General features: G+C 42.4%; 1 protein-coding gene across 4 annotated transcripts in view; it reads right to left on the minus strand.

Moving 5' to 3' along the window:
• Positions 1-1,108: 1,108 nt before the first annotated feature.
• LOC310987575 (suppressor of tumorigenicity 7 protein homolog) overlaps positions 1,109-24,821 on the minus strand; it is a 72,317-nt gene continuing 48,604 nt past the window's right edge. For 3 of the 4 annotated variants that reach the window (XM_083973894.1, XM_083973892.1, XM_083973895.1), the window contains 13 exons: positions 22,351-22,510; positions 20,328-20,382; positions 19,706-19,821; positions 19,450-19,525; positions 13,480-13,634; positions 12,008-12,105; positions 11,740-11,854; positions 10,629-10,701; positions 9,083-9,185; positions 8,149-8,299; positions 6,070-6,162; positions 3,732-3,874; positions 1,109-1,703 (listed from right to left, as the gene is read on the minus strand). In XM_083973894.1, coding sequence (XP_083830020.1) covers positions 1,608-1,703; positions 3,732-3,874; positions 6,070-6,162; positions 8,149-8,299; positions 9,083-9,185; positions 10,629-10,701; positions 11,740-11,854; positions 12,008-12,105; positions 13,480-13,634; positions 19,450-19,525; positions 19,706-19,821; positions 20,328-20,382; positions 22,351-22,510 — 1,434 coding nt within the window. In that variant the 3' untranslated portion in view covers positions 1,109-1,607. The remainder of the gene's footprint in view (positions 1,704-3,731; positions 3,875-6,069; positions 6,163-8,148; positions 8,300-9,082; positions 9,186-10,628; positions 10,702-11,739; positions 11,855-12,007; positions 12,106-13,479; positions 13,635-19,449; positions 19,526-19,705; positions 19,822-20,327; positions 20,383-22,350; positions 22,511-24,821) is intronic. The other variant, XM_083973893.1, reaches the window with a different exon arrangement.

Raw genomic sequence — 24,821 nt, forward strand, 5'->3', positions numbered from 1 at the left:
ACATCCAGCTCTAAACTTCCTGCGTAATAAAACACTGTTGTTTAATACTGAACCTGAGAGAATCACAACTTGTTCATCATCATTAATGTTTTGTGTGTGTGATTTAAAATTAAAATAATGTGAGATTCAGTTCAACTCTTGTTTCTTGTCTCATTTCTGAAAACATGTTGTGACGAAACTTGTGAAACAGTCTCTATCATGGATCAAACTGTTGGTAAAGTTTCAGGAGAACTTTCCGTCTTTGTTTAGCATCTTTTTTCTTTTCTATTTCTGGATGTTTTGTTGATATTCTCGCTGTTAAAATACATTTACCATAAAAACTATAGACCGTCCATTTATTTTGTCGGAGAGCAAACTTACAAACTCAGCAGGGCCCAGTTGTTTAAAAGTCATCGGATCGGCTTTTGGACAATGGATTGGATCAAATCTTGAAAACAGGTTGGATTAGATCACATAATCCAATCTTGGGTTTCTGGTTGTTCAAAAACTTTTAGTTGGATTGGGAAAAATTTTGATCAAAAATAATTGGGATTATTCTGATCCAGGCAGTTTGGTGGATCCAGAAACAATATAATATGACATTAAATTCAGACTGGTCAAATAAACAACATTTATAATGTGGTACATTTATTCATTGATATTTTGCACTTGATTTTTTAAACATTACAGTGATCAAGTGAATAAAGTTACCTTGATCGTTCCAGAAATGAAGAACTTTCCCTCAACTACTGGATAATTAAATGAAATTTAAAGTTTGCATTTGCATTTGAAACAAATGGAAATATAATAATAATTTTGATCCAGATTACACTACTTGAACAACTGGGCCCAAAGGATCAAATACTTGTGTGTTAAAGAAGATGCAGTTCATCATGTTGGAGGATCCTGGTGCAGAGTCGATGGATCCAGGTTTAACTCTTCGTCCTGAGTCGTTCGTTTGTGGATGAAAACGTGTGAAAACTTACCAGGATTTTGTGACATCACAAACCTCCAGCTGTTAAAATCTGAGTGAGTGAATCAAGATGTCAGGAAGAAGCTGCTTGCAGCAATACACAAAAAGTCCTTTATTGTATTTTTTTGTCTTTTCCACTTTTTTAATGATGGCAATTTATCAACTTGTTTTTTTTTTCTTTTTTTTGGAACAACAAAAAAAAAAACAGCTTTAAATGATTGAAAACCCTCCAAAAAAATGCAAACATATCAAATAAGGTCAAAACTGATTCTGGATCGATCTGTTTTTTGTTTTTCTTTGTGTCCGACTCCTCTGTCCTCATCTCGTCTCCGTCTTTTTTCTCTGTGTGTTTGTTGTGGTTTTGGCAATTCATCACCTTCTTTTGAAGAAACGAAATAAAATAAAAAACTGGTGGAAATGATTGAAACCCCCCGAAAAAATTGCAAATCTGTCAAAAAAAAAGAAGTCAAAACCGGTTCTTGGGTTCCTCGTCTGTTTTTCGTCCGTTTGGTTTCTACTCTTGGCACAAAGGTGTGTCAGTCCCGTCCAACGCAGCGTTCTGGGTTTCAGTTCAGCTGTTTCTGTCTGAGCGGAGTCGTCGGCTCCCGGTCCTGGTTCTGGTTCTGGTTCTGGTTCTGGTCCTGGAGGGTCGGGGTCAGATGCGGGTGAGCTGGTGCCACAGGCTGGACGGCAGGATGCTCTCCACCTTCTCCATGATGAAGTTGAGAGGAGCGAACAACGTGCTGAGGAACTGCAGGGACACACACAAAGATCAAACAGGAAGTTCAGATCAAAAAACTTTTAAAAATTACAAAAATATAAAATCAATGAGGTGTGTAAGGTTATATTAGTAAGTTAGTAAGTATTAGTAAGTTAAATGATTTTTAAAGACTTTTCTGGATCAGTTCTGAGCTGCTCATCTTCCGACAGAGTCACAAGATTGAACAAAAATAAATAAAGTATGAAGTTCAAACACATCTTTACATATTAACATAAAGATAATTAAACAAAAAACTAAGTGACACTTAGAACTGAAACTAAAAGACAAGTTGGCCGTTGAAAAGTCGGAGGTTTCTCCATCGCGAACATTAGAGGACGATCAAACCAGCGTCAGTGTTTGGATCACAGTATTGATCGTATCGGTTCTGATGATATACGTGGTTCTCAAACATTGTTACAGAGAAAGAAACGAAAAGAAAAGAGTTTCTAGGGGCAGAAATCAGACTTTTCCATTTCTTGTTTCAATTTTTGCTAAATTTTCAAAACTAAAAATGTCTTTGTATCTGTTTTTCCCAAAAGAAAAACACTTTCTGCTTCAGTAAAAACAGCTCAATGATCCTCTGGATTCCATTTTTTTATTTTGAAAACCTCTAACCCTTTATTTATTTACACAGAAAATCTTTTAAACCACAGCCCAATAAAGAAAACTTCAGTCTGTTTGTTGTATCTCTGAGCTTTAACATCGACTGAAACACTTTACTCTGTTTTTTTAATATATCTTAAATTTCTCATTTATCTGTAGTTGAAAGCTCAGGAACAGAAGTAAGGGAGCCAGTGAGCGACGCTAAGAGACGACTGTTTCTAACAAACACAAAGGAAAAGCTACAATTGAAGTGAATTGTGAAGTGAAAGGAGACATCAATAAAGTTTTTGTTCAAAAGTAATAAACATATATTTGTTATATGAATCTACTCTGTCAGACACACACAGGGGAGGGGGCAGGGAGGCGGTGGCGCCCTCCACTGGCTGCCATGGAAACAACAGCAGGAGGATTAAACTAAGTCTGAAGGAAAAAATAACTAATGATAAATCTAAACCGGAGCAACAACAACAACAAAGGTCACGGGGTCAGAGAGGAGACGAGGTGATGATGTCGTTGTGTTACAGGTGTAAAGGTCAAAGGTCGACTGGACGTGTTCATGCAGACGCAGATTAAAGGAAAAGGTTTAAGGTCAAAGGTCACAGACACCTGACAGGTTCACTGGGTCACGAATATTCAGAGAAGCTGTGACGACCTGAGTGTGTGTGAGGAGGAGGAGGAAGAGGAGGAGGAAGAAGAGAGGAGGAGAAGCAGGAGAGGAAGTGGAGGGATGGGGGAGAGGAGGATGAGGAAGAAGATGAGGAGAGGAGAGGAGAGGGAGGAAAAGGAGAGGAGGAGGAAGAAGAGGAAGAGGAGGGATGGGGAGAGGAGGATGAGGAAGATGAGGAGAGGGAGGAAAAAGAGAGGAGGAGGAAGAAAAGGAAGATGAGGAAGAAGGAGGAAGAAGGGGGAGAGGAGAAGGAAGAGAGGAGAGGAAGGGGAGGAAAAAGAGAGGAGGAGGAAGAAAAGGAAGATGAGGAAGAAGGAGGAAGAAGGGGGAGAGGAGAAGGAAGAGAGGAGAGGAAGGGGAGGAAAAAGAGAGGAGGAGGAAGAAAAGGAAGATGAGGAAGAAGGAGGAAGAAGGGGGAGAGGAGAGGAAGGGGAGGAAAAAGAGAGGAGGAGGAAGATGAGGAGGGGGAGGAAAAAGAGAAGAGGAGAGAGGAGGAGGAGGGGGAAGTGGAATAAGAGGAGGAAGATGAGGAGGAAGAGGAGGAGGAGAGAGAAACAAACATGATGATGATGAAGTCAAGTTGCAGGAAGTGACAAAGGTCAAAAGTCACCGTCTCTCTCTCTGAGTGACAGCAGGTGTGTGTGTGTGTGTGTGTGTGTGTGTGTGTGTGTGTGTGTGTGTGTGTGTGTGTGTGTGTGTGTGTGTGTGTGTGTGTGTGTGTGTGTGTGTGTGTGTGTGTGTGCACTCACAGCTTTAGCGAACACGCCCATGAGCTCAGGAAACTGGTGTGTGAGCAGAGCCAACATGGCGGTGAAGGAGCAGAGACCGGCGGTGAAGAGGATGAAGAAGGGCAGCTCCTTCTTCGGGTAGACCGACACCTCGTGAAACACTGCTTCCACGTGGGACACGCACACACACACACGGACACACACACAAAGACACACACACACACACACACACACACAAACACACAAACACATGACATAACGTTAGTTCAGGGCAGAACATCGACACAAACGCTGCAGGTTCGTTCAGTAACAACTCATTTAAACGTCACTGTCTCACTTCCTGCCCTCACATGCTTTTCAAAATAAAGGTCTTGTAGCATCATTTAGTCTGTAATAACGTTGCATTATGTAATAATAATGTAATAGATTTTCACCTCATGATGTAATAACGCTACATTTTGTAATTAAAGGTTGAATATGTAGAATATTTATTAAAAGCTATATTTTTCAAAAATAATACATCCATGGGGCGTTTAGAGGGGTACAGAATGAAAGTATTGCTTTTCCATATAAAAAAATTTTTTTTTAGTCTGAATTATTATTTTTAATTTTTTTGACGGGCTCGACAATGACTTTCTGTCAACGTTCTGTTTACATTCCTACCTGCCTGTAGCCGACACATGGCTCAATTCTCCGTTGTTTTCCTGCCTCCTCCCGGTCGTATGCGTTTGTTTCCAACCAAGCCTTTTTAATAATCAATCGGTGGATCAATGGATTATCATATACATGTTAGGATGGGTGTATTTGTGTAGTCTTATCTGTCATAAACACTGTCGCGGACTAAGCGGACTCTCGGTGCCAGCAAGCTTTTTTTTTTTTTTTCAACTTGACGAGAGCAGTGACAGCGGAGGCTCTGAGCGCAGGTTTGGTTTTCAGCAGCGGTGTGGAAGGCAGAGAGCCTCCACTGTCCCTGCAACACGCTACAAGTCATTTATTATGCTGTTGACGGTAAAAATGAAACAGAAGGTAAATATCCTGCTTAGTTCTCCTCCTGTCTGTCCTCTGATCAGAGCGGAGTCCCTAGCAACGGTCTGGCAATCGACTGCTGGAATTCTTTTTCTGTTGTTGTTCTGGTAATCTTACATATTCAACCTTTAAGTTGTTACATTTTGCACCAAAATGTCATTCATAAAAAAGTGCAACACCTGCATTTTGTAATAACTGATGCAACATGTAACAACTGAAAAAAAAAATTCTTTAGTTAAGATTTGTAACACTTCTGTATCTGTCAAATTGTACCTTTAATTTTTTTTTAAAAATGTAAATTGTTATTTTTCTTTCATTAATTCAGTTTTCAATGTCAATTTGTCTTCTTATCTTTTCTATTTTTTATGTTATGAATTTCTGTATTATCTTCTTACTTTGAAGACTACCACTGTTGCTGTTTTTTACATAGGGGAGGTATTTTCATCAGCCTTTTTTGGCTTCCACCTCTCCTGCACAATGTTTAATAATAAATAATGTAATGTAATTTGACTATTTTCATTGTTTATGCATAGTTATATAATGTGCAAATAAAAAAATAAAAATAAATGTAACAACTTATTAAAAATGCGGCAAATTTTAGCTATTACATACAGCCTTCAAGAATTTTATTACAAAATGTGGCGTTATTATATTATATCATGAGGTGAAAATGTATTACGTTATTACATAATGAGTTGTTAACAGGTGTTAATTTAAAAAATGCTAAAAAAAAAAAGAGCAGGGAAATCAGGACTGAACTAAACGACATGAACGGATTTCAAATGTTCAGAGTCGCTGAACTGATGAATGAAACTCGTTTATTTACATCAAACATGTGCAACTGTTTCCTGTTTGCTCTGATCGTGTTTAACGAGGCTGTGAAACCAGTTAAAACCTGTTTACAGGAATCAGAGAGAGAGAGAGTCGTTCCTCTGTGTAAATAAACTCAGCGTTTGGTGATGTCATGTAATAAACAAACACCGTGGCGACGCTGCCGGTGGCTTCAGGAGCAGGTTGGTGTAAAAAAATAGATAAAGACAAGTAAAACTGAAGGAAAATGATGAATTAATGTGAAAACTGGTGAATAAATAAATAAATAAAATAAATAATAATAAGGATATAAAACCATAAAAACAACAACAAGAAACACTGAGTGTAGATAATGTCAATGGAGATTTACTATCAGCATCTGTTGTGTCGCCATGATGATTGTGTTTTTGTTTTCGTTGCTTGTTTTAATTAAGTCAAAGTGATTTATTTGTGTGTGTGTGTGTGTGTGTGTGTGTGTGTGTGTGTGTGTGTGTGTGTGTGTGTGTGTCGAGGCGTGTCTTACTGGGTAGCAGCTCCCTGTCGGCCGTCTCTGTGCAGATGGGGTAGGGGTAGAACAGGTGACCCTTCTCCAGGGGATACGGGATCATTCTGAACGCTGCAACACACACACACACACACACACACACACACACACACACACACAGACACACACACAGGTTTGAACACAGCGGCTGATTAGACAAGAACTTGTTCATGTGATTTTTTGTTTTCACTGATCACATTAGTTTTTAAAACATGTTTTTTATCAGATTCCAGTGTGAACAGCGACGGCGTCAGGCTGTTGTTCAGGAAACGTGGATGAAAAAACTTTAATTTCAAAGTGTGGAAGCTGGAAAGTGTGTGAGCAGCTGCTGAGGAGGAAACGACTGAAGAGGAAAAGAGACAAACTCTGTATTTAGGTTTCTGTTACCATGACTTTACTTTGTATCTTATATATAATAAACCTGCTGAGCAGCGTTCGCTTCATCAATAGCCGTGTTTCCACTGCAGGAGTTCCTGGTAAAGGGAGGGGGTAGGAACTTCTACAGGAACCGTCCTCTCACTCGGCCCTCTCAGTGGCCGTGTTTCCACTGCAGAGTCGGACCCCGCGGCGACGTCATGAGTTTCGATCGCCGCTTAATCGCTGTGCGACAGTTTCGACCGTGACGTCACCCAGGCAGGTCACAAGCACATGCACAACAATCATAACAACAACGAAGACGGATGGAAGGAGCTGAGGCGGTAGGCGCGTTTCTGGTTTGTGTTTGTGCGCATGGCGGTTGATTGTAATCCTGCTTGAGTTTTTTTTTTTTTTTTTTTTTTACTTTTCACGGCATTGTTTTGTGGCGTGATGGATCCCCAGTGTGTCGAGGTGCGCTGATATTTTCATTTCGCCGCGATGACTCAAACCCCCTCTGAATCTCCTCGGTGCCATAGACTGCAATCAATGTCTGCACCTCGTCGTCGGTCCATTTGTGTACATCTTCCTGCTGTTTTCTTGTTGTTTACAGCGGTGTCTGCTAGGCTAATGCTCCCCTTCTGCTCCCCCTTTTAAAAATGCCGGTTGTTTTTGTGCTTTCTGGTAGCGTCAGAGCCTGCTCTAGCTTTAGCCAATCAGTGCCGGGTTAACCTCGAGCCCCACCCAGGAGCTTTTCAGGGCCGAACGGAGTACCTACCCTGGAGTAGGTACTCCGTTGGCCCCCGTAAAAGTTCCTGTAAATGGCCCTGTGGGGGAGGTTCCTGCAGTGGAAACACGCACCAACGAGGCTGGCCCCATAAAATTACCCCGAAGTTCCTGCAGTGGAAACACGGCTAATAAACACATAGTGTAACACCACGTGTCCTTTTCTTGTTTATACTCTCCTCTCCTTCAGCGCTCACAATCTCACCAAGGTTATTATACTGTAGTTGCACAATTTTCATCAGTTTTTATTTTTTATTTAGTTTATTATTTGTCTATTATTATTCATTTAGTTTGCTTTTTTATTTCAGTTTAGTTTTAGTTGTTTCAACAAGTGATGAAGCAGTTTTAGTTCAGTTTTTATTTTGGAGGAATTGACTTTTTATTTAGTTTTCTAAGAGACCTCTGAAGATGAACTTCCACATTTGTGGGATTTTTGCCTTCTAGTTGCATCCCATAATGTTCCCATCGGGTTCCATTGACTCTTATCTACCTGTGGGTTGAACTCCAAGTCGTCCCATGTTGAGCTGTGGCGTTTTCTTCCTGCAGCTTTAGACGTCTCTAAGAAAACTACATCTAAGCCGATGTCATCTGACTCTACTTTAGTTTCAGGTAGTTTTACATTGTTCATTATAGTTTTTATTTAGTTCTGTCTTTATTTTGTTTTTTTATTTCAGTTCACTAAATTATTCTTTCACTGCTAGTTTTAGTTTTAGTGAACTATAATAACCCTGGTTCTCACTACAGCTGTTCTGTTGATGGTAAACACACACCATGATGCTGCGACCAACGCTGTACGTCCAATTATCTGACGTTTTATCGAGACTTTTTTTTCTTTTCTTTATCACTCCATGTGTGTGTGTGTGTGTGTGTCTCTGTGTGTGTGTGTGTGTGTGTGTGTGTGTGTGTGTGTGTACTCACTGCCCTCCCAGGTGCAGTGCAGCAGGTTGAGCGCCCCCTCCACCCGTTTCCAGTGCTGCAGGTGGAAGAAGGCGTAGGCGATCGCCTCGCTGTCGCCGCGCTTCAGGATGTGTTCTGGAGGAAGAATCAGACTCTTCATCTCCAGCAGGTACTGAGGAAGAGGAGGAGAGGAGGAGGAGGAGGAGAGATGAGGAAGAGGAGGAGGAGGAGGAGGAGGAGGAGGAGAGATGAGGAGGAGGAGGAGGAGGAGAGATGAGGAGGAGGAGGAGGAGGAGGAGAGAGGAGGAGGAGGAGGAGGAGGAGGAGGAAGAGGAGGAGGAGGAGGAGGAGGAGAGAGGAGGAGGAAGAGGAGGAGAGAGGAGGATGAGGAAGAGGAGAGGAGAGAGGAAGAAGAGAGGGAGGAAGAGGAGGAGGTGGAGGATAGATGAGGAAGAGGAGGAGGAGGTGGAGAGAGGAGGAGGAGAGGAGAGATGAGGAAGAAGAGGAGGAGGAGGAAGAGGAGGAGGAGGAGGAGGAGGAGAGAGGAGGAGGAAGAGGAGAGGAGAGGAGGAGGAGGAGGAGGAGGAGAAGAGGAGAGAGGAGGAAGAGGAGAGGAAGAAGAGAAGGAGGAAGAGGATGAGGAGAATAAGAGGAGAGAGGAGGAAGATGAGAAGAGGAGGAGGAGAGGAGAGATGAGAGAGGAAGAAGAGAAGGAGGAAGAGGATGAGGAGAGAGGAGGAGGAGGAGGAGGAGAAAGGGGAGGAGAGGAAAGATGAGGAAGAGGAGAGGAGAAAGGAGAGAGCAGGAGGAGGAGGAGGAGGAGGAGGAGAGAGAAATAAACACAGGTGAGGATGATGAAGTCAGGTTACAGGACGTGTGTGTTTCTCTGTGTGTGTGTGTGTGTGTGTGTGTGTGTGTGTGTGTGTGTGTGTGTGTGTGTGTGTGTGTGTCTCACTTTAGGAACATGGGGGTTGAACTCCACCGCTCTGTGAATGGCTTCTACTGCGTTCATCTCTGCCGTGCTCAGCCCTCGTCTGGACGCCGCCTCTGGAGAGAACCTGCACACACACACGGTTGTTCTCCATTCAAAATAAAGTTTTGCACAGACACTCATCATCCTCCACCTCCATATTTGTTTTTCTTCTGAAATCACGTTTTATCACGCGGGATTCTGTGAGATTTCGTGTCTGGAGTACTGTCTGGGCAAGGCAAAGCTTTATTTATACAGCGAGGCAACTCACTGTGCTTTACATTAAAACTAAACATTTAACGGGGCGAAGTTTAGCTAGCTGCCGGCCCGTGTGTTGGGGCTACAGTCCTCACTGCAGGCGGCCCCCAGTTCGAATCCCGCATCGGGCAGCCCTTTCCTGCATGTCATCCCCCCCCCCCCCCTCCCTATTTCCTGTTTCTCTCTCTACAGTGCTATCCACCACTTTCCGGAGAACGACGCTGGGTGTCGCCATGACACTCTCTCCGTTACATTTTAGCTGGGCTAACCGTTAGCCGTTAGCAGTGTCTTAAATAACTCAATAAACAGCCCATGAAAAAAATATTTTCCAGCGGATATCTTTGTTACAACATGACTGAGCTTATTGGAGTAGTTTCATGTTGTGTCCGACAACGGGAGGGTTTTAACAGCTGACGTCCTGATGTTAGTTTGCTGCTGCTGTTAGCTGTCAGCAGCAGCGAAGCTAACGGCTACGATAGCCATGACTAGTTGCAGAGGCACACAGAAGCGGTGGTGTTTGTTCGGTAATTCGTTTTGTAGACTTGATAAAACATCAGATTAGTCAGGGCGGTTTTGGCAGCCCGGAGCCCCCACATTTGGTGCCTACACCGGTGGCTAACGCTACCAGTTAGCCGCTCGCTAGAATGCTACTACGGGGCTATGCTACGGGGTTGAAAACCGACTTCCGTTGTGGTGTGACGCAATGGATCATGGGAAAATAAAGTGGTGGATAGATTAAAGGCAATAAAAAAATATACTTAACTAAAAAAAAACATTTAACATTTAACAGTAAGAATTGGAAACGGAAAGAAACATAAAAATATACAATTTTTCAAAATTAAAATGAAAACCCCAAATAGTAAAAATCGTAAACATTAAACATATAATTAAAAGCAAGAAGAAAAGACTTAAAGGACAGTACAGGAAAAAGAAAGAGAGAGAAATATATATGGTATATATAATAAAATAAAAAACTAGACTAAAATACAGCATAAAATATGCATTTTCTAGTGTGTGTGTTTGTGTGTTCAGAGGGTTATACTGTTTAAATGAGTTGGACCTGTCATTAGTGTGAATCCAGTCTGATTATTAATTAAATGATGATTAATAAACATAATGAGTCAAACAGGAAGTGGAGACTCACTGAGCTGCTACACAACCATCAGTAGTGTACGTCAACACACACACACACACACACACACACACACACACACACACACACACACACACACACACACACTGATCACTGTAGCTGGTGTGAAGCGATACTCACTTGTCGGACACCGCCCTCGCTTTGAGCAGAGCTGCTGTGTAGCATATTGTTGCAGATTTAGGTAAACTAATATCTGTGGGGGAGACAGAAACAAGGGGGGAGAGGAGGGGGGTTAGAGGTGAGTTACACTGCTGCTGCCCAGAGGGGGGGTGATGATGAAGATGAAGATGATGAAGATGAGTCTTTGTTCAACCATTCACTGCAGCTGTGACTAATAATCAATAATAATTACATCCATTAATCAGCTTTGTTTTTCTCTCAAATGTCAGAAACTAAACTATATGAATTAATTTGAACAGGTTCAAACTGAGAAACACAGAGGAATTTAAGCTTTTAATAAAAAACAAAAACAAAAACAAACAACAAAACAAACAACAAAACGATTAAATTATGTAAATAGTGTCCGATTCATTTCCTGCCAATTATTTAATGGATTCATTAACTCTGGTCTCTGTTGCTGCTGCTGAACTGAACCTGATTAACAAACAAAACACTTGTTCCATTAAGTTCTGCATGAATTCATTTATTCTTTAATTAAAAACTTGAAAAAAAGAAAAAAAAACAGAAAGAAGTCGTTAAAAGCAGCAGAAAGACGCTCAGAGGTCGAAGATCTGAAACAGCTGATTGAACTGGATGGTTTTACTGTTTCAAGTCACATAAATGTTATTAATGAATATTAGTGGTTAATTATCAGTTGAACGTCTCAGATTTGTCAAATTTGCAACCAAGGCACATTCAGGACCCGTAGGAAATCTGACCACCGTCCTTTAACAGACTGAATGTAAATGTGTAAACGACCTCCCACTTCATCCTGTTTCATTATAAATATATTATATATACTGTATATATAAAATTTGAAGAGCATGTAAACGTGTTGGTCCCACTAATACCGGCCTTCTCTAAATCCAACTAAGACTCCCAGGTGATGCAACTGGAAAGCGGTTTAGAAAAAAAAAAACCACACATCTATTTGCACATGAACCAGGAAGTGAGATGCGTTTTAAAAGCAGGTGTGGACAGACACTCAGAGCTGATCACTTTGATTGATCCACAGATTAATATCAGGTCTGAACAAAGTATTGATATTAAAATCAATGTGTGTGTGTCTCACCGTCGTACTTGGCCAGAACGGCCTGGACGTCAGCGTAGTTCTGGAGCTCTAGTAGCGACTCCAGCAGGTTCTCGTGGATGTTGAACATACTGAGGAGAGGGAACTCCTTCATTAACTGGAAAACACACAACTGTTGTTACATGTAATACCAGACAGGGGGCGACACATGCACAGTCAGTTACAGTGAGTATGTGTGTATGTGTGTGTGTGTGTGTGTGTGTCTGTGTGTGTATGTGCGTGTGTGTGTGTTGACAGGGTGTGTACTTACATCTCTCATCATTTTAACTGCTTCTCTTGTTCGGCCGAGCTTTCTGGAGCACATGGCCAGTCTTCTCTTTATATACACCAACACATTAGTGTCTCTTCCTGTTGGACACACACACACACACACACACACACACACACACACACACGTTAGTAACAACATCATTTCACGCTCTTATTGTGAAATCTGGAGAATATAGTGGCAGTTATTCTGTGAAGATGAGAAACTGACGACATGAAATCTGCTTTTAAATCTGATTTTATGGATCAAAAAGTGATAAAATAAAAGATAAAATAAAGACAGTCAGGCTGGTACTGGTTGGCACCAGTCCGTACTGGTCGTTACTAGTTGTTACCGGTCGGTACTTGTTGTTACCGGTCTGTACTGGCTTTTACTGGTCTGTACTGATTGTTACTGGTCGGCACTGGTTGTAACTGGTCGGCACTGGTTGTAACTGGTCGGTACTGGTTGTTACTGGTCGGTACTGGTTGTTACCGGTCGGTACTGGTTGTTACCGGTCGGTACTGGCTTTTACTGGTCGGTACTGGTCTGTACTGGTTGTTACTGGTCGGCACTGGTTGTAACTGGTCGGTACTGGTTGTTACTGGTCGGTACTGGTTGTTACCGGTCGGTACTGGCTTTTACTGGTCGGTACTGGTCTGTACTGGTTGTTACTGGTCGGCACTGGTTGTAACTGGTCGGTACTGGCTTTTACTGGTCTGTACTGGCTTTTACTGGTCTGTACTGGTTGTTACTGGTTGGTACTAGTTGTCGGTACTGGTTGTTACTGGTCGGCTCTGGTTGTAACTGGTCGGTACTGGTTGTTACTGGTCGGTACTGGTTGTTACTGGTCGGTACTGGTTGTTACCGGTCGGTACTGGCTTTTACTGGTCGGTACTGGTCTGTAATGGTTGTTACTGGTCGGCACTGGTTGTAACTGGTCGGTACTGGCTTTTACTGGTCTGTACTGGTTGTTACTGGTTGGTACTAGTTGTCGGTACTGGTTGTTACTGGTCGGCTCTGGTTGTAACTGGTCGGTACTGGTTGTTACCGGTCGGTACTGGCTTTTACTGGTCGGTACTGGTCTGTACTGGTTGTTACTGGTCTGTACTGGTTGTTACTGGTCTGTACTGATTGTTACTAGTCGGCACTGGTTGTTACCGGTCGGTACTTGTTGTTACCGGTCGGTACTGGTTGTTACTGGTCGGTACTGGTTGTTACTGGTCGTTACTGGTCGGTACTGGTTGTTACTGGTCGGTACTGGATGTTACCGGTCGGTTCTTGTTGTTACCGGTCGGTACTGGTTGTTACCGGTCGGTACTGGTTGTTACTGGTCTGTACTGATTGTTACTAGTCGGCACTGGTTGTTACTGGTCGGTACTGGTTGTTACTGGTCTGTACTGGTTGTTACTGGTTATTATTGGCTGTAACTGGTCGGTACTGGTCATAACTGGTTGTAACTGGTTGTTACTCACTGTGCTGGGCTTCGTACTGTGTACCGTGGTGCTGCAGCTGCTGACTGCGTCTGTAGCAGCTCTCTCCTGCTTTTAGTGCCTGTTTAAACAAACGCTCGGCCTCCATGATGGTGGTGGCCTCCTCCTCCGCCAGGAGGATGTAGGCTGTCGCACAGCTGCAGAGAGGAGGAGAGAAGGAGAGGAGGAGGAGAGGAGAGGAGAGGAGGAGGAGGAGGAGGAGGAGAGGAGAGGAGAGGAGAGGAGAGGAGAGGAGAGGAGAGGAGAGGAGAGGAGAGGAGAGGAGAGGAGAAGAGGAGGAGGAGGAGGAGGAGAGGAGAGGAGAGGAGAGGAGAGGATGATGGAGAGGGAAAAAGAGGAGTAGATAGAAGAGGAAAAGAGGCAAGGAAGGTGGAAAGAGAAGAAGAACAAAGGGGAAAAGAGAGGGAGATGGAGAGGAAAGAGGTAGAGAGGCAAGAAGAGGAGAAAAAAGAAAGATGAGAGGGGAGGAAAGGAAAGGTGGGGAGAGAAAAATATAAACAGGGTCTCTGCAGGTTTCACCAGCTCAAATTTAAGACTTTTTAAGACCTTTTTAAGACCATTATGGATGAAATTTAAGACCTATCATGACAAATAAAAAACGTACAAAAGAAATGCAGAGTCACAAAATTAAAAATTGATTTGCAATATATAAGTTGCGTGTTAGGCTTGTTTGTAGTTGAAAATACATTCGATAAAGCACAATGAAGTGTCGCAGGAGCATTTTATTGAGCATTTGCGGTAGCGAGGGCTCTACCATAACATTTTTACCCAAGGAGCACGCCTAAAGTGAACTATTTGGGGGCACAAAAAGAAATTGGGGAGCGAAATTAAAAATGTTTATGGAACATATTATTTATTTAATTCATTGGCAACCAACAGGCAGATGGCTTTAAGCCGTGAATAATGTTAAGGGTCAAACGGGACTGATTTGGGAGCTGGTGGCAGTAAGAAATTTAGCAATGACAGCCGCCACTAACTTGTCTATGTCAGAATGTTACCAATTATTTTGAGATTTGAGACTAATTACAATCATAAAATCCCACTTACCAAGTGTTAACATTAAGACATTTGAAAAATTGATTTAAGACATTTTAATGCCAATTAAGGCCTTGTTTTTAGATTAATGAATTCAATACCGTTTAAGACTTTTTAAGGATCCTTAAGAACCCTGATGGAAATATTTCAACTTCTTTAATCAACAGACACGAGCCACAACCTGTTCTGTATTATGACCGACACAATATTTGACACATGAAGTAAATACATTGGCCTTTGGTCACCCCTAGCTATATATTATGGTATTAAACTACATCTTTTTATTTAACTAGGCTAGTTAAATCACAGTGGCATATACTGATTTGTTGAACTTACAGGCTTGTTACTAAGTATGTATTAATTATCATGATAAATAAAACTCAACCTGTCACACAGCTCCATGTTGTCTCTGTGTGGTGTTCAGGGACAGGTCAGGTCTCATTTATAAAACTGTGCTTGGGATCGTTACTAAAAGGGTACGTACGCCCAAAAGCCAAGTTTTGCGTGCGCCAAAAAATATTAAGACTTATAAAACCCTGCGTACACACACTTGCAAGCAAACTTCCCTTTATAGATCACAGAGTTCCTACAAGTGTGCGCAAATGCGCCCATTTCTGTGTGACTGACTGGCAGAGATGAGAGGTGGTGAAACGCTGTTTAAAAATTATTATTATTATTATTTAGTGAGAGTCTGTTGGGAACCACTGCCTCTGGTCACTTCAATCTTGATTATTCTGTCTTAACTTTTTTTGTTTAACAAAATTATCAAATGATGTAGGTTTCATCAACGGCAAAAATTCATTTTTACTTTTTACTTTTACTTTGAAAGTACATTTCAGAGCCTGTACTTTCTTACTTTTACTTGAGTAAAGGAGTTGAATCAGTACTTCCACTTTTCCACTTATTTTTTTTTTTTACACATGTATCTGTACTTCTACTTAAGTACAGAATATGAGTACTTTTGCCACCTCTGGTCGCTGTTGTGAATTAGCTGCAGGTGTGAAAGTGACAACGTGACGTGTTGCTGCAGCTGTTAACGGCGTCAGCGGCACAGAGCGCACGCGGTGTTGTTTTGGTGCTGCCCTCTCTAATGCTGGACCCGGTGCGGCACATGGTTACAATAATGACAACAGTTCTAGTGAATCTGAAACAAGTTATGAACCAGTCACCATCATGGGCCAGACGGTCGTTGGTCCCTGAAGACCCTCTCCCTCCTTATTCTCCTCCAGCGGTGCCGCGGTGCAGCATTACGCACGGGGCTCACCGCTGTATTTATATATTTACAGTAATTAGACTGATCGATAAAAAATGTTGAGTCAGTAAGTGGTTTCCTCCATCCTAAAATATATTCTGAAGAATTAACGAACATGACGCTTTTCTTTATGCCGGTTTTCTCTCGGTTTTTGTGATGAACAGCATTAAGTAGGACTGATGACAAGAAAACAGAGTGTAACGATTGTGATTAGTGGCTTCTTCCCAGTCTTTGATATTTAATTGACTCTCGATAGGACCGGATGCTTTATCCCATGCAGCCGCGCCGTCCTCTCCTCCTCCTGCGCTCTGGGAGTGGACAATATGACGGAGAGATGGTGGTGATTAAATATAGAGAAGGAATTTTGATTTTGAATTTTAAGTTAGATTCTAAGAAGATGTTTCTGAAACACCAGTCCGATGCAAAATAACGCTGTTGAATTAAATCACCGTGGCAACATGAATCTAACGCATACGGGTTGAAATTAAATGTGTGACGGCCGATAATAAAAACATAATCGTTCTTCTCACTTACATTTCCTGAGTCTGGCTTCAGTTCAATTCCCCTTTTCCTCCAAACCAGCGTACGCACGGGTCAGAGTTTGCTTAGGGCTGCGCACATTCTCCAGTCAACTTTGTTCTACAGCGACGTGCGCCTGGCGTTTGGTTTTTTTTCCATATCAAGCTCCGGTAGCGACCCAGGTAAAATACGGGAGGACACCGAGCTGAGGCACCGGCCGAGAAGTGCCTGCTTGCCGAGATCTGCACGCCGCACAACAAATGTGGAACTGGATCATTCATTACGGGGACGGGGATGCAGTATTCGGCACAGCAGTTTTTGGACCTGCCAAGATTTGCATCCCCTGGCTGTTTTAGCCAAATACACTGCTACGCAATTCATGTTCATAACACCCCTAAATACAACGTGCATAACCCCATTTGACCACCAGGTATCTGCAGCGAAACACATGGGGGATGCAGTATTCGGCACAGCTGTTTTTTATTCCACGAGCGACATGCAGATCTCGGCAAGCAGGCACTTTTCAACACATGCCGAGAAGTGCCTGCTCTGCTGGGGTTACGCACATTGTACGGTTTAGGTGTTTATACATATGAACATGCATGTCATACATGTAGCAAGTAGTGTAATTGGCTAAAACAGCCAGGGGATGCAAATCTCGGCAGGTCAAAAAACTGCTGTGCCGAATACTGCGTCCCCGTCCCCGTAATGAATGATCCAGTTCCACATTTGTTGTGCGGCGTGCAGATCTCGGCAAGCAGGCACTTCTCGGCATAACACCGGTCTGAGCAGCGTTCATGGTCCTACTTTAAAACTCTCCAGTCAGTGACCTGGTGGCGGCTGTTTTAGCCGTCGGCATTTCAGCCAGGCAGCGACCGTCCACGGCTTAGTGGTGTTTTATTCTAGGGGGGGCAGCAGCGGCTCCACGGTGAGGGGAGGGGGGGCAGCTTCTGCTCACCTGACTCTGTGCAGCTTCTTCATTAAATCCAAACAAACAGTCCGACACAGCGACGCACTGCTCCTCTTTGACTCTAAAGTCTCTGTAGCTCATCAGCGTTTGGCCTCAGACGTGTCTCGGACTTCCAGAGCAGCTACAGCGCAGCGTTGTGACCTCAACCATGGTTGGTGAGAGCAGAAATGTTGTTGTCGTAGTGAAAATGGGCGGGCTCGTGAAGACGCGAATTTACGCAAAATGGTCACGAGTCAAAACGAGCGCTAATTCGCATATCTCGCGTATCTCGCGTTTGGTTGCGCGTAAAAGCTCGCGCGAAAAAAAAGCGTTCCTCGTGTTTGAGTGGGAAGCCCCTTTGGGTCTTCCCACCAAACACGATGAAATAGACGAAGACGCGAGGGTCCCGTCGCCATAAAAGAATCGGGTGTATTGCGTCGCAAAAAAAAAAGTCGCGTCTACCGCGTCTCGCGCCTAATCGCGTCTTTGCGTCACGGCCTTTTACACCGCGGACGTAACGAATAAACGGTGACGGTGTGAACGGACAACATAGAACAGGACCAGACGTGGCGTTGTTTCCTCTTTTCACCGACAGCTCCACTCTCCCTTACTTACACAACTACTGTTATTGTTGAGAGCAGAGAATTGTGGGATTTGTAGTTTTTGACCAATCGTTTTAGGGGCAAATGCGAGTGAAATGCTCGCCCATGGTGGGCATAAGAAAATTAAGACCTGTCTAAAATTATTTGAAGACTTGAACACAGTAATTCAACAAATTTAAGACATTTTAAGGCCTAAAATTTAGATGTTCAAATTTTAGACTTTTTAAGACCCCGCGGATACCCTGATAAAGGAGAGAGGAGGAGGAGGAAGAAAGGATGAATACCATGAGAGAGGAAACAGTGGAGGAGGAAAGGAGAGGAAGAGGGAAAGAGAGGTGAAGACAAAACAGAGAAAAAGAGAGCAGGTGGAAAGGAAAGGAAAGAAAAGAAAAGGAGAAACAGAGGAGGAGAAGGAAACGTTAGAGAAGAAACTACTTTCCACAGTTTATTTTCTTTCTCCTCAGAGTTAAACACACTTCCTCTCCTCCTCCTGTCTGATCTCTGATCTCCTGCTCGTCGACTCGACACTTGACTTTAACACAGACGCTCCTAAAAATAAACCTGCCGCTGCCGTGGCGACACGTGAAGATGCTGCGTCTCCCCCGGTAACTGTGATGGAGTGATGGAGACGCCCGGAGGACTGATCTGTGATCAGAGTCAGAGAGTCGCTCGCTGCGAGGAAACGGCTCCACTGAAGTTCACCGAGCTGAAGTTTATCAGATTTCTATTTTGCTTTTGTGATTTTACAATAACATTTATAGATCGGTTATTATTGATCAGAGCAGCGGCTGTAAATCTGAAGTGTTGATCCAAATGATCAAAAGTGATGAGAGAGAAGAAAATCGATAAAATTACGTTTGTGTTTTTGGTGTATTTGAGAGACGAATCATCGCTCCATGTTTCATAAAAACAGCAGCAGCATTAAAAAAAAAAGTTAGCACATCTTACGACATTAATAAGTAAATAAATTTGATCGGTCGCTCTCGATCAGCTCATGGGAGGAAAATGAAAAGAGAAATCTGAGTATTGTAAAAAGAATTCAAATAAATAAAACAGTAACAACGAGACACTTTCATTTTCATTTCCAAACTCCAGAGTCTGAGCAGCAGCAGAGTTATGATTCATTATCAGATTTATTTCTATTTCTCCTTTTTTCCTTGTTTATCACCTGATATGAACGTATCAAGATGCCTCTTATACCTGATGATTATGTCATGTTACTGTTACCATAGCTGCTGCATGCTTGTGCACACATTTTTCTCTTTTCTTTTCATATTGTGTGTTCTACAATTATGTAACTTTTTTGAATATTGACTCATCATGTGAATATATTAGAGGCTTGCGTTTCCCACCTGTGTCAGTCTGAGGAAGGGTTTTCAACCCGAAACGTCGCTCCCCTTTTGGGTGATAATAAACTATTGCTCTGGAGCTGTTGTTGCTCTGCAGACTTTCCTTTTTTTTTTATCATGTATTTGTTTTGTTCGTCACCCAGTGTTTAGATTTAGGGATGTGCGTGCTTTTTTATCTATTTTTTCAATGATTCATTATCTCCATCGTAAACACACACACACACACACACATACACGTGGACTCACTCTTCCAGCTCCAGGGCTTCATGTGCTGCAGAGATTCGAGCCTGTGGGTTCCTCTCCCTCCACGCCTTCTGCATGACTGGACCAACACACAAACATGTTAAACAATAACAACATTAATACACACACTAGTAAACAGTTTGACTGCTGTGTGTGTGTGTGTGTGTGTGTGTGTGTGTGTGTGTGTGTGTGTGTGTGTGTGTGTGTGTGTGTGTGTGTGTGTGTGTGTGTGTGTGTGTGTGTGTGTGTGTTTCCTTACTGGCGTCGGCCGGTCGCAGGTGATCGGAGTCACAGGTGAAGAAGGTCTGATGATCCTGCGCCGACAGGTTCATGTCGTAGTAGGTGAGAGGCTCTCGACCCGTTACCCACGTATATCTGACAGAGAGGAGGAGGAGGAGGAGGAGGAAGAGGAGGAGGAGGAGCAGGAGGAGGAGGAGGAGGAGGAGGAGAAGGAGGAGGAGGAGGAGACATGTTGATTATAACAAACGTGAGAATAAGAGATTAACAAAATTAAGCAGCAAAGCAGCATTTGGGTTGATGGGTAGAGAGAGAGAGAGAGAGAGACGGGATAATTGCTACAGGAGAGAGAGATGAGTGGAGGACGAGTCGACGGGAGGAAGAGGAGGAGAGAGGGAGGGAGACACTTCAAAGAGAGGATGAAAGAAGAACGACAGGAAGTAAAAAGAAAGAAAGAAAGACGCCTCCACCGACACGTTTCCTCCCTGGTCTGTTTGTTCACACTCAGAGATTCAATGAAGAGGTGAGTGTTTAACAAACGGAGGAAGTGAGAGGAAGAAAGAAAGAAAGAAAGAGATGACGCAGCAGCGGAGTGAAGGGGAAGTGATGATGAAAACAAACAGAAAGAGAGAGACGTCACTCACCGATTATACTCGGCTCCACGAAATAAATTCAGAGGATTCCTCCAAACTTTACATTCTGCAGAGAGAGAGAGAGAGAGAGATGGAGAGAAGAGAGAAAGAGAGACACTGGTGATGAGCATCAGGGACAAACACTCGGCTTCTTCTTCACTTCACTTGAAACACTTCTTCCGGTCGTCTCCCTGCAGAGACGCCGTCACCACGACGACCACAGGAAAAAGACCCCGAGAGGACGAAAAAACACAAGAGTTTCTACTGAAACCGTCAGAAAACAGTCGCTCACAGGAGGAGGAGGAGGAGAGAGAGGAGGAGGAGCAGGATGGAGAGGAAGAGGAAGAGGAGGAATGAGGAGGGGGAGGGAGAGGAAGAGGAAGAGGAAGGAGGAGGGAGGAGAAAAAGGGGGAGGTGAAGAGGAGGAGAAGGTGGAGGAAGAGGGAGAGGAAGAGGAGGATAGAAGGAGAAAGAGGAGGAGGAGGGAGAGGAAGAGGAGGAAGAAGAAGGAGGAGAAAAAGGAGGGAGAGGAGGAGGAAGAAGAAGGAACGATGAGGAGGAGGAAGGAGGAGAAAAAGGGGGAGGGGAGGAGGAAGAAGGAGGAGGAGGAGAAAAGGAAGAGGAGAAAGGAGGAGGAGGAGGAGGAAGAAGGAGGAGAAAAAGGAGGGAGAGGAAGAGGAGGAAGGAGGGAGAAGGAGGGAGAGGGAGAGGAAGAGGAGGAGGAGGAATTTATCATGAGGGAAACTACATCCCATAATAGTAAACAGGATGGATGTAGTCAGCTGTGGGTTGGGAAATAAACTTTTCATATAAATTATTTATTCTAAAGAAAGTTAAACTATTTTGTGTTTCTGGGTGTTTAAATCAAACAGCATTGTGGGTAATGTAGGAGAACTCCATCACCAGCTGGTTAGTTAATAGTGATGTGGACTTGATGCAGGAGTTTTAATCTGATTAATCAGATAATAATCAACAACTCTTCATCTAATACAGTGAATAAATCCTGTTTAATTCAGAGTTTGTTTGGCCGAAAACAAAAAGCAGCAGGCGAAGACTCTAATTAAACCTTTCTGTTGCCAAACTGATGAAGCTGTTTTCTGAGATTATTGTTTTCTTGACCCCTCGGGGCCACCGTACTCTTTGGCTCTGTAATGATCGGTGAAGCCAAAACTGAAGCTGCTCTGTTTCTGTTTCTCCTGGAGCTGCAGCCTCAGAGAGGATTATGGGATCTGACTCGTAGCTAATAATGAGGTCAGTGATTGGAAAAGACTTATCTGATAACGATCTGACGCTAAGTAAAAGCAGCTTTAATGGTCGTAGTGACAGAAGAACTCATTACCACGACTTAAAACACTTTATATCAATGCTACGGTCAATAAACCAGAGTCTAATGAACATCAACATGTTTTTGAGTTATTATTTTGACTTTAGTTACAATAATATGATCAGATATACTGTATATCACAGATATGTTTAGTTTTAGTTCTAAAGTGAGACCAAGATGTTATAAATCTGAACTAAACGATTCAATAAGTCGAATAAAAACCCTCATAATGAACCCTCCATGTTAATTTATGAATTTAACTTTATCACACGTCAAATAAACATCAGAGGAAAACTGAAGCTAAAATTCATACAAAACAAACTATATTTTTTACATTTAAATTCAACATCTTTTTTGCAGTAATTTCTCATTTGCACAAAGGTTTTAAACAAAAAAAGAAAAATAGAGTCTTTTATCGAGGATGTAAATCATATCGTAATGGGAAATAAGTCTTTAAATGGGCTGATTTTATACTATATTTATACGATCAATAACTAGATTTACAGGATATTTGCTATAAACTGATTTACATCAGTGTTGGGATGTGAAACGACTAATAAAAGCTTCACCTTCAGCTCTACTGGATCAATACTCACATTCAGAGGCTGAATTTCAGCTTTAAAGATAAAAACCTTTAAACAATCAATGATCTAACTGATTGATCCCTGAGCTGTGGAGGCAGCAGGATTGATTGATCAGGTGTGATCTTACCAGAGACACTTTGCCGGTTGGAGTCGGCCTCCCCGTTACTGGTGTTGGAGTTGGTGGGGGAGCTGCTGTCCACTCCGCCCAGCAGGGGGCGCAGGTGGCTCACAGACACCTGCTCTATGAAGGACGTCCCATATTTCCTGAAATACCACCACTCAAAGATCTGAAGAGGAAAAGACAGAAGAAGAGAGGAGAGTTAGTTCAGCACAAGAAAACAAACTCCATGTGACAAAAAAACACAAACTATTAAAAATGTTTAAATAAAAGACCTTTGCACCAGTTTTACACTTTCTATGATCTGAATGATCTTTTTTAAAATTCTTATTCTGTTTCATCTTATTTTATTCTGTTCTTATTCTGCTTTTATTTCAGTAATAATATTGTGTTTATCTATGTATATCTCACTTTGTGTTGATTTCTCTTACTAGAAAGAAAAATTTCCCTCCAGGCATCAATAAAGTAATTCTGATTATTAAATCTGAACTGTTTAATTTCACAGTTTCTCTGTTTTTGTTGTTGTTTCTCTTTTCTTTTTTACTTTATCTGTACAAACACCTTGTAACTTTGTTTATAAAAAGTTAAACTAAGTCCATCATTATAAATCAGCCTTTGCTTTAATGGTTTTAGCCATCATGGACTGAAGCGTCTCTGTGTTTCACACAGTGAGGAGCTGGTTTCAGCATCTCACCTTCATGCAATGTTTTTGTCAAATCAAAAAGTTGTACAACCTGGTTTAAAACAGAAAAATTGACTAATAAAAAATACAAATATATCAATAATCAAAAACACAGAGCAGGATAGGGAACGAGAGGAGAAGAGCTGCACTGCTGCTGCTGTGAAGTCAAGCAGGGAAATTAACTTTATGATCAATAAAAACATTCAAGTATCGTGTCTTGATATTATTTATTCTGAAAAAGAAAAAAAACAGTTTTTAGAGGAAACAAAACCTGATTTTTACTGATGCTCCTCATGCTGATTCATGACATTAAAGGGATAGTTCGCTCTGAGTGGCGAGCTGCTCAGAGCTAAGCTGCTAATAGGATTTCTTGGTTTCCCTCATCAAACTCATCAAATACACAATCCAACAACTCCACAACGCTCTGGTGGACAAGTTGTGACCTGCACATTCACCACGCTATGAGATAATAACACAACGTTACCAGACAGAGTTGTTTTAGAGGTAAATTCATGCAAAACCACTGATGCGCGTTCCTGTCAGGGGCAGTTTTTCATCAAGCAGCCTCTGTATTTACCTCTAAAACAACTCTGTCTGGTAACGTTCTGTTATTATCTCATAGCGTGGTGAATGTGCAGGTCACAACTTGTCCACCAGAGCGTTGTGGAGTTGTTGGATTGTGTATTTGATGAGTTTGATGAGGGAAACCAAGAAATCCCATGAGCCTCCGTAGCGTAGCTCTGAGCAGCTCACGGCTCTGCTCCGCCGCTCTAAAAACAGCTTGCACCGACAATTAAAGGTAACAAACCTACTGCTGTGACTATAGGGATTATGGCAATGGGCCAATTTGCCAAAATGTTGAACTATCCCTTTAATGCTCATCGTAAACACACTTGTTTACAAATGTGTAACACCGACGACCACTCAGCTTCCAGGTTTCTCAATCGTCTCACATGAGCTCTGAGCAGCGACGGCCCAGAGAGAGAGAGAGAGAGATAATTAAGACAGAGTCTATTTTAAACCACAGAGCGACCACTGCTGCGTCTCTGTGCAGAGCTTTAAAGGAGATAAAATAAAATACCTGTGTGAGTGTGAGTGAGTGGGATCAGATCTGGGAACAGTTTTAATTGTGACGTCTCGTCCTGTCACGTCTTTGTTGTGAGTCTGTTTATATTTAGTGTCCACGTCAGCAGCAGCACAGTGTGTTAGTGTTGTATTTATAAACGCTACAGTCACTACAGTGAAGACTCCCACTCATCTGTCTCTCATCTGCTCTGTTGTTACCAGCTGATCTGGGATGTTTGGACCCGATACAGAAACATCATCTTTCTTTTCTTTTTTTTTTACAGTGATTCCTCAAATATGGTTCAAACTGTTGTGATTAATATGAATAATCACAGGTTTCTGTCGGTCCTACTGTGTTTGTGTGTAACCACATGTTCAGGGATGCAAACGGGTCAGGACCAAAAAAGAGAGGAATTGTCTGGCGGGCGGGCGGGCGGGCGGGGGGGGGCCTCACCATTAACAATATCACAGAAAAGTCAATTTCCAGTAGTTCAACCCCAACCAAGTATTGAGTGCATATAGATGGACAGTTTTCAGAAGGCCAACATTTCTATATTAAAAATGCTTTAAAAAAAAAAACCATTGCAATATTTTAATTTTGGAGATACTGATTTTTAGGTCTTCACTGATTGTTAGTCATATACTATTAAAATAAACAGAAGAAATAAAGACATGGGATTTAACATCCCATTCAGTGTGTAATGGACATAGGCCTATATAATGTGTTAGTTTC

This window comes from Trachurus trachurus, assembly GCF_905171665.1.
Source record: "Trachurus trachurus genome assembly, chromosome: 6".
NCBI lineage: Eukaryota > Metazoa > Chordata > Actinopteri > Carangiformes > Carangidae > Trachurus > Trachurus trachurus.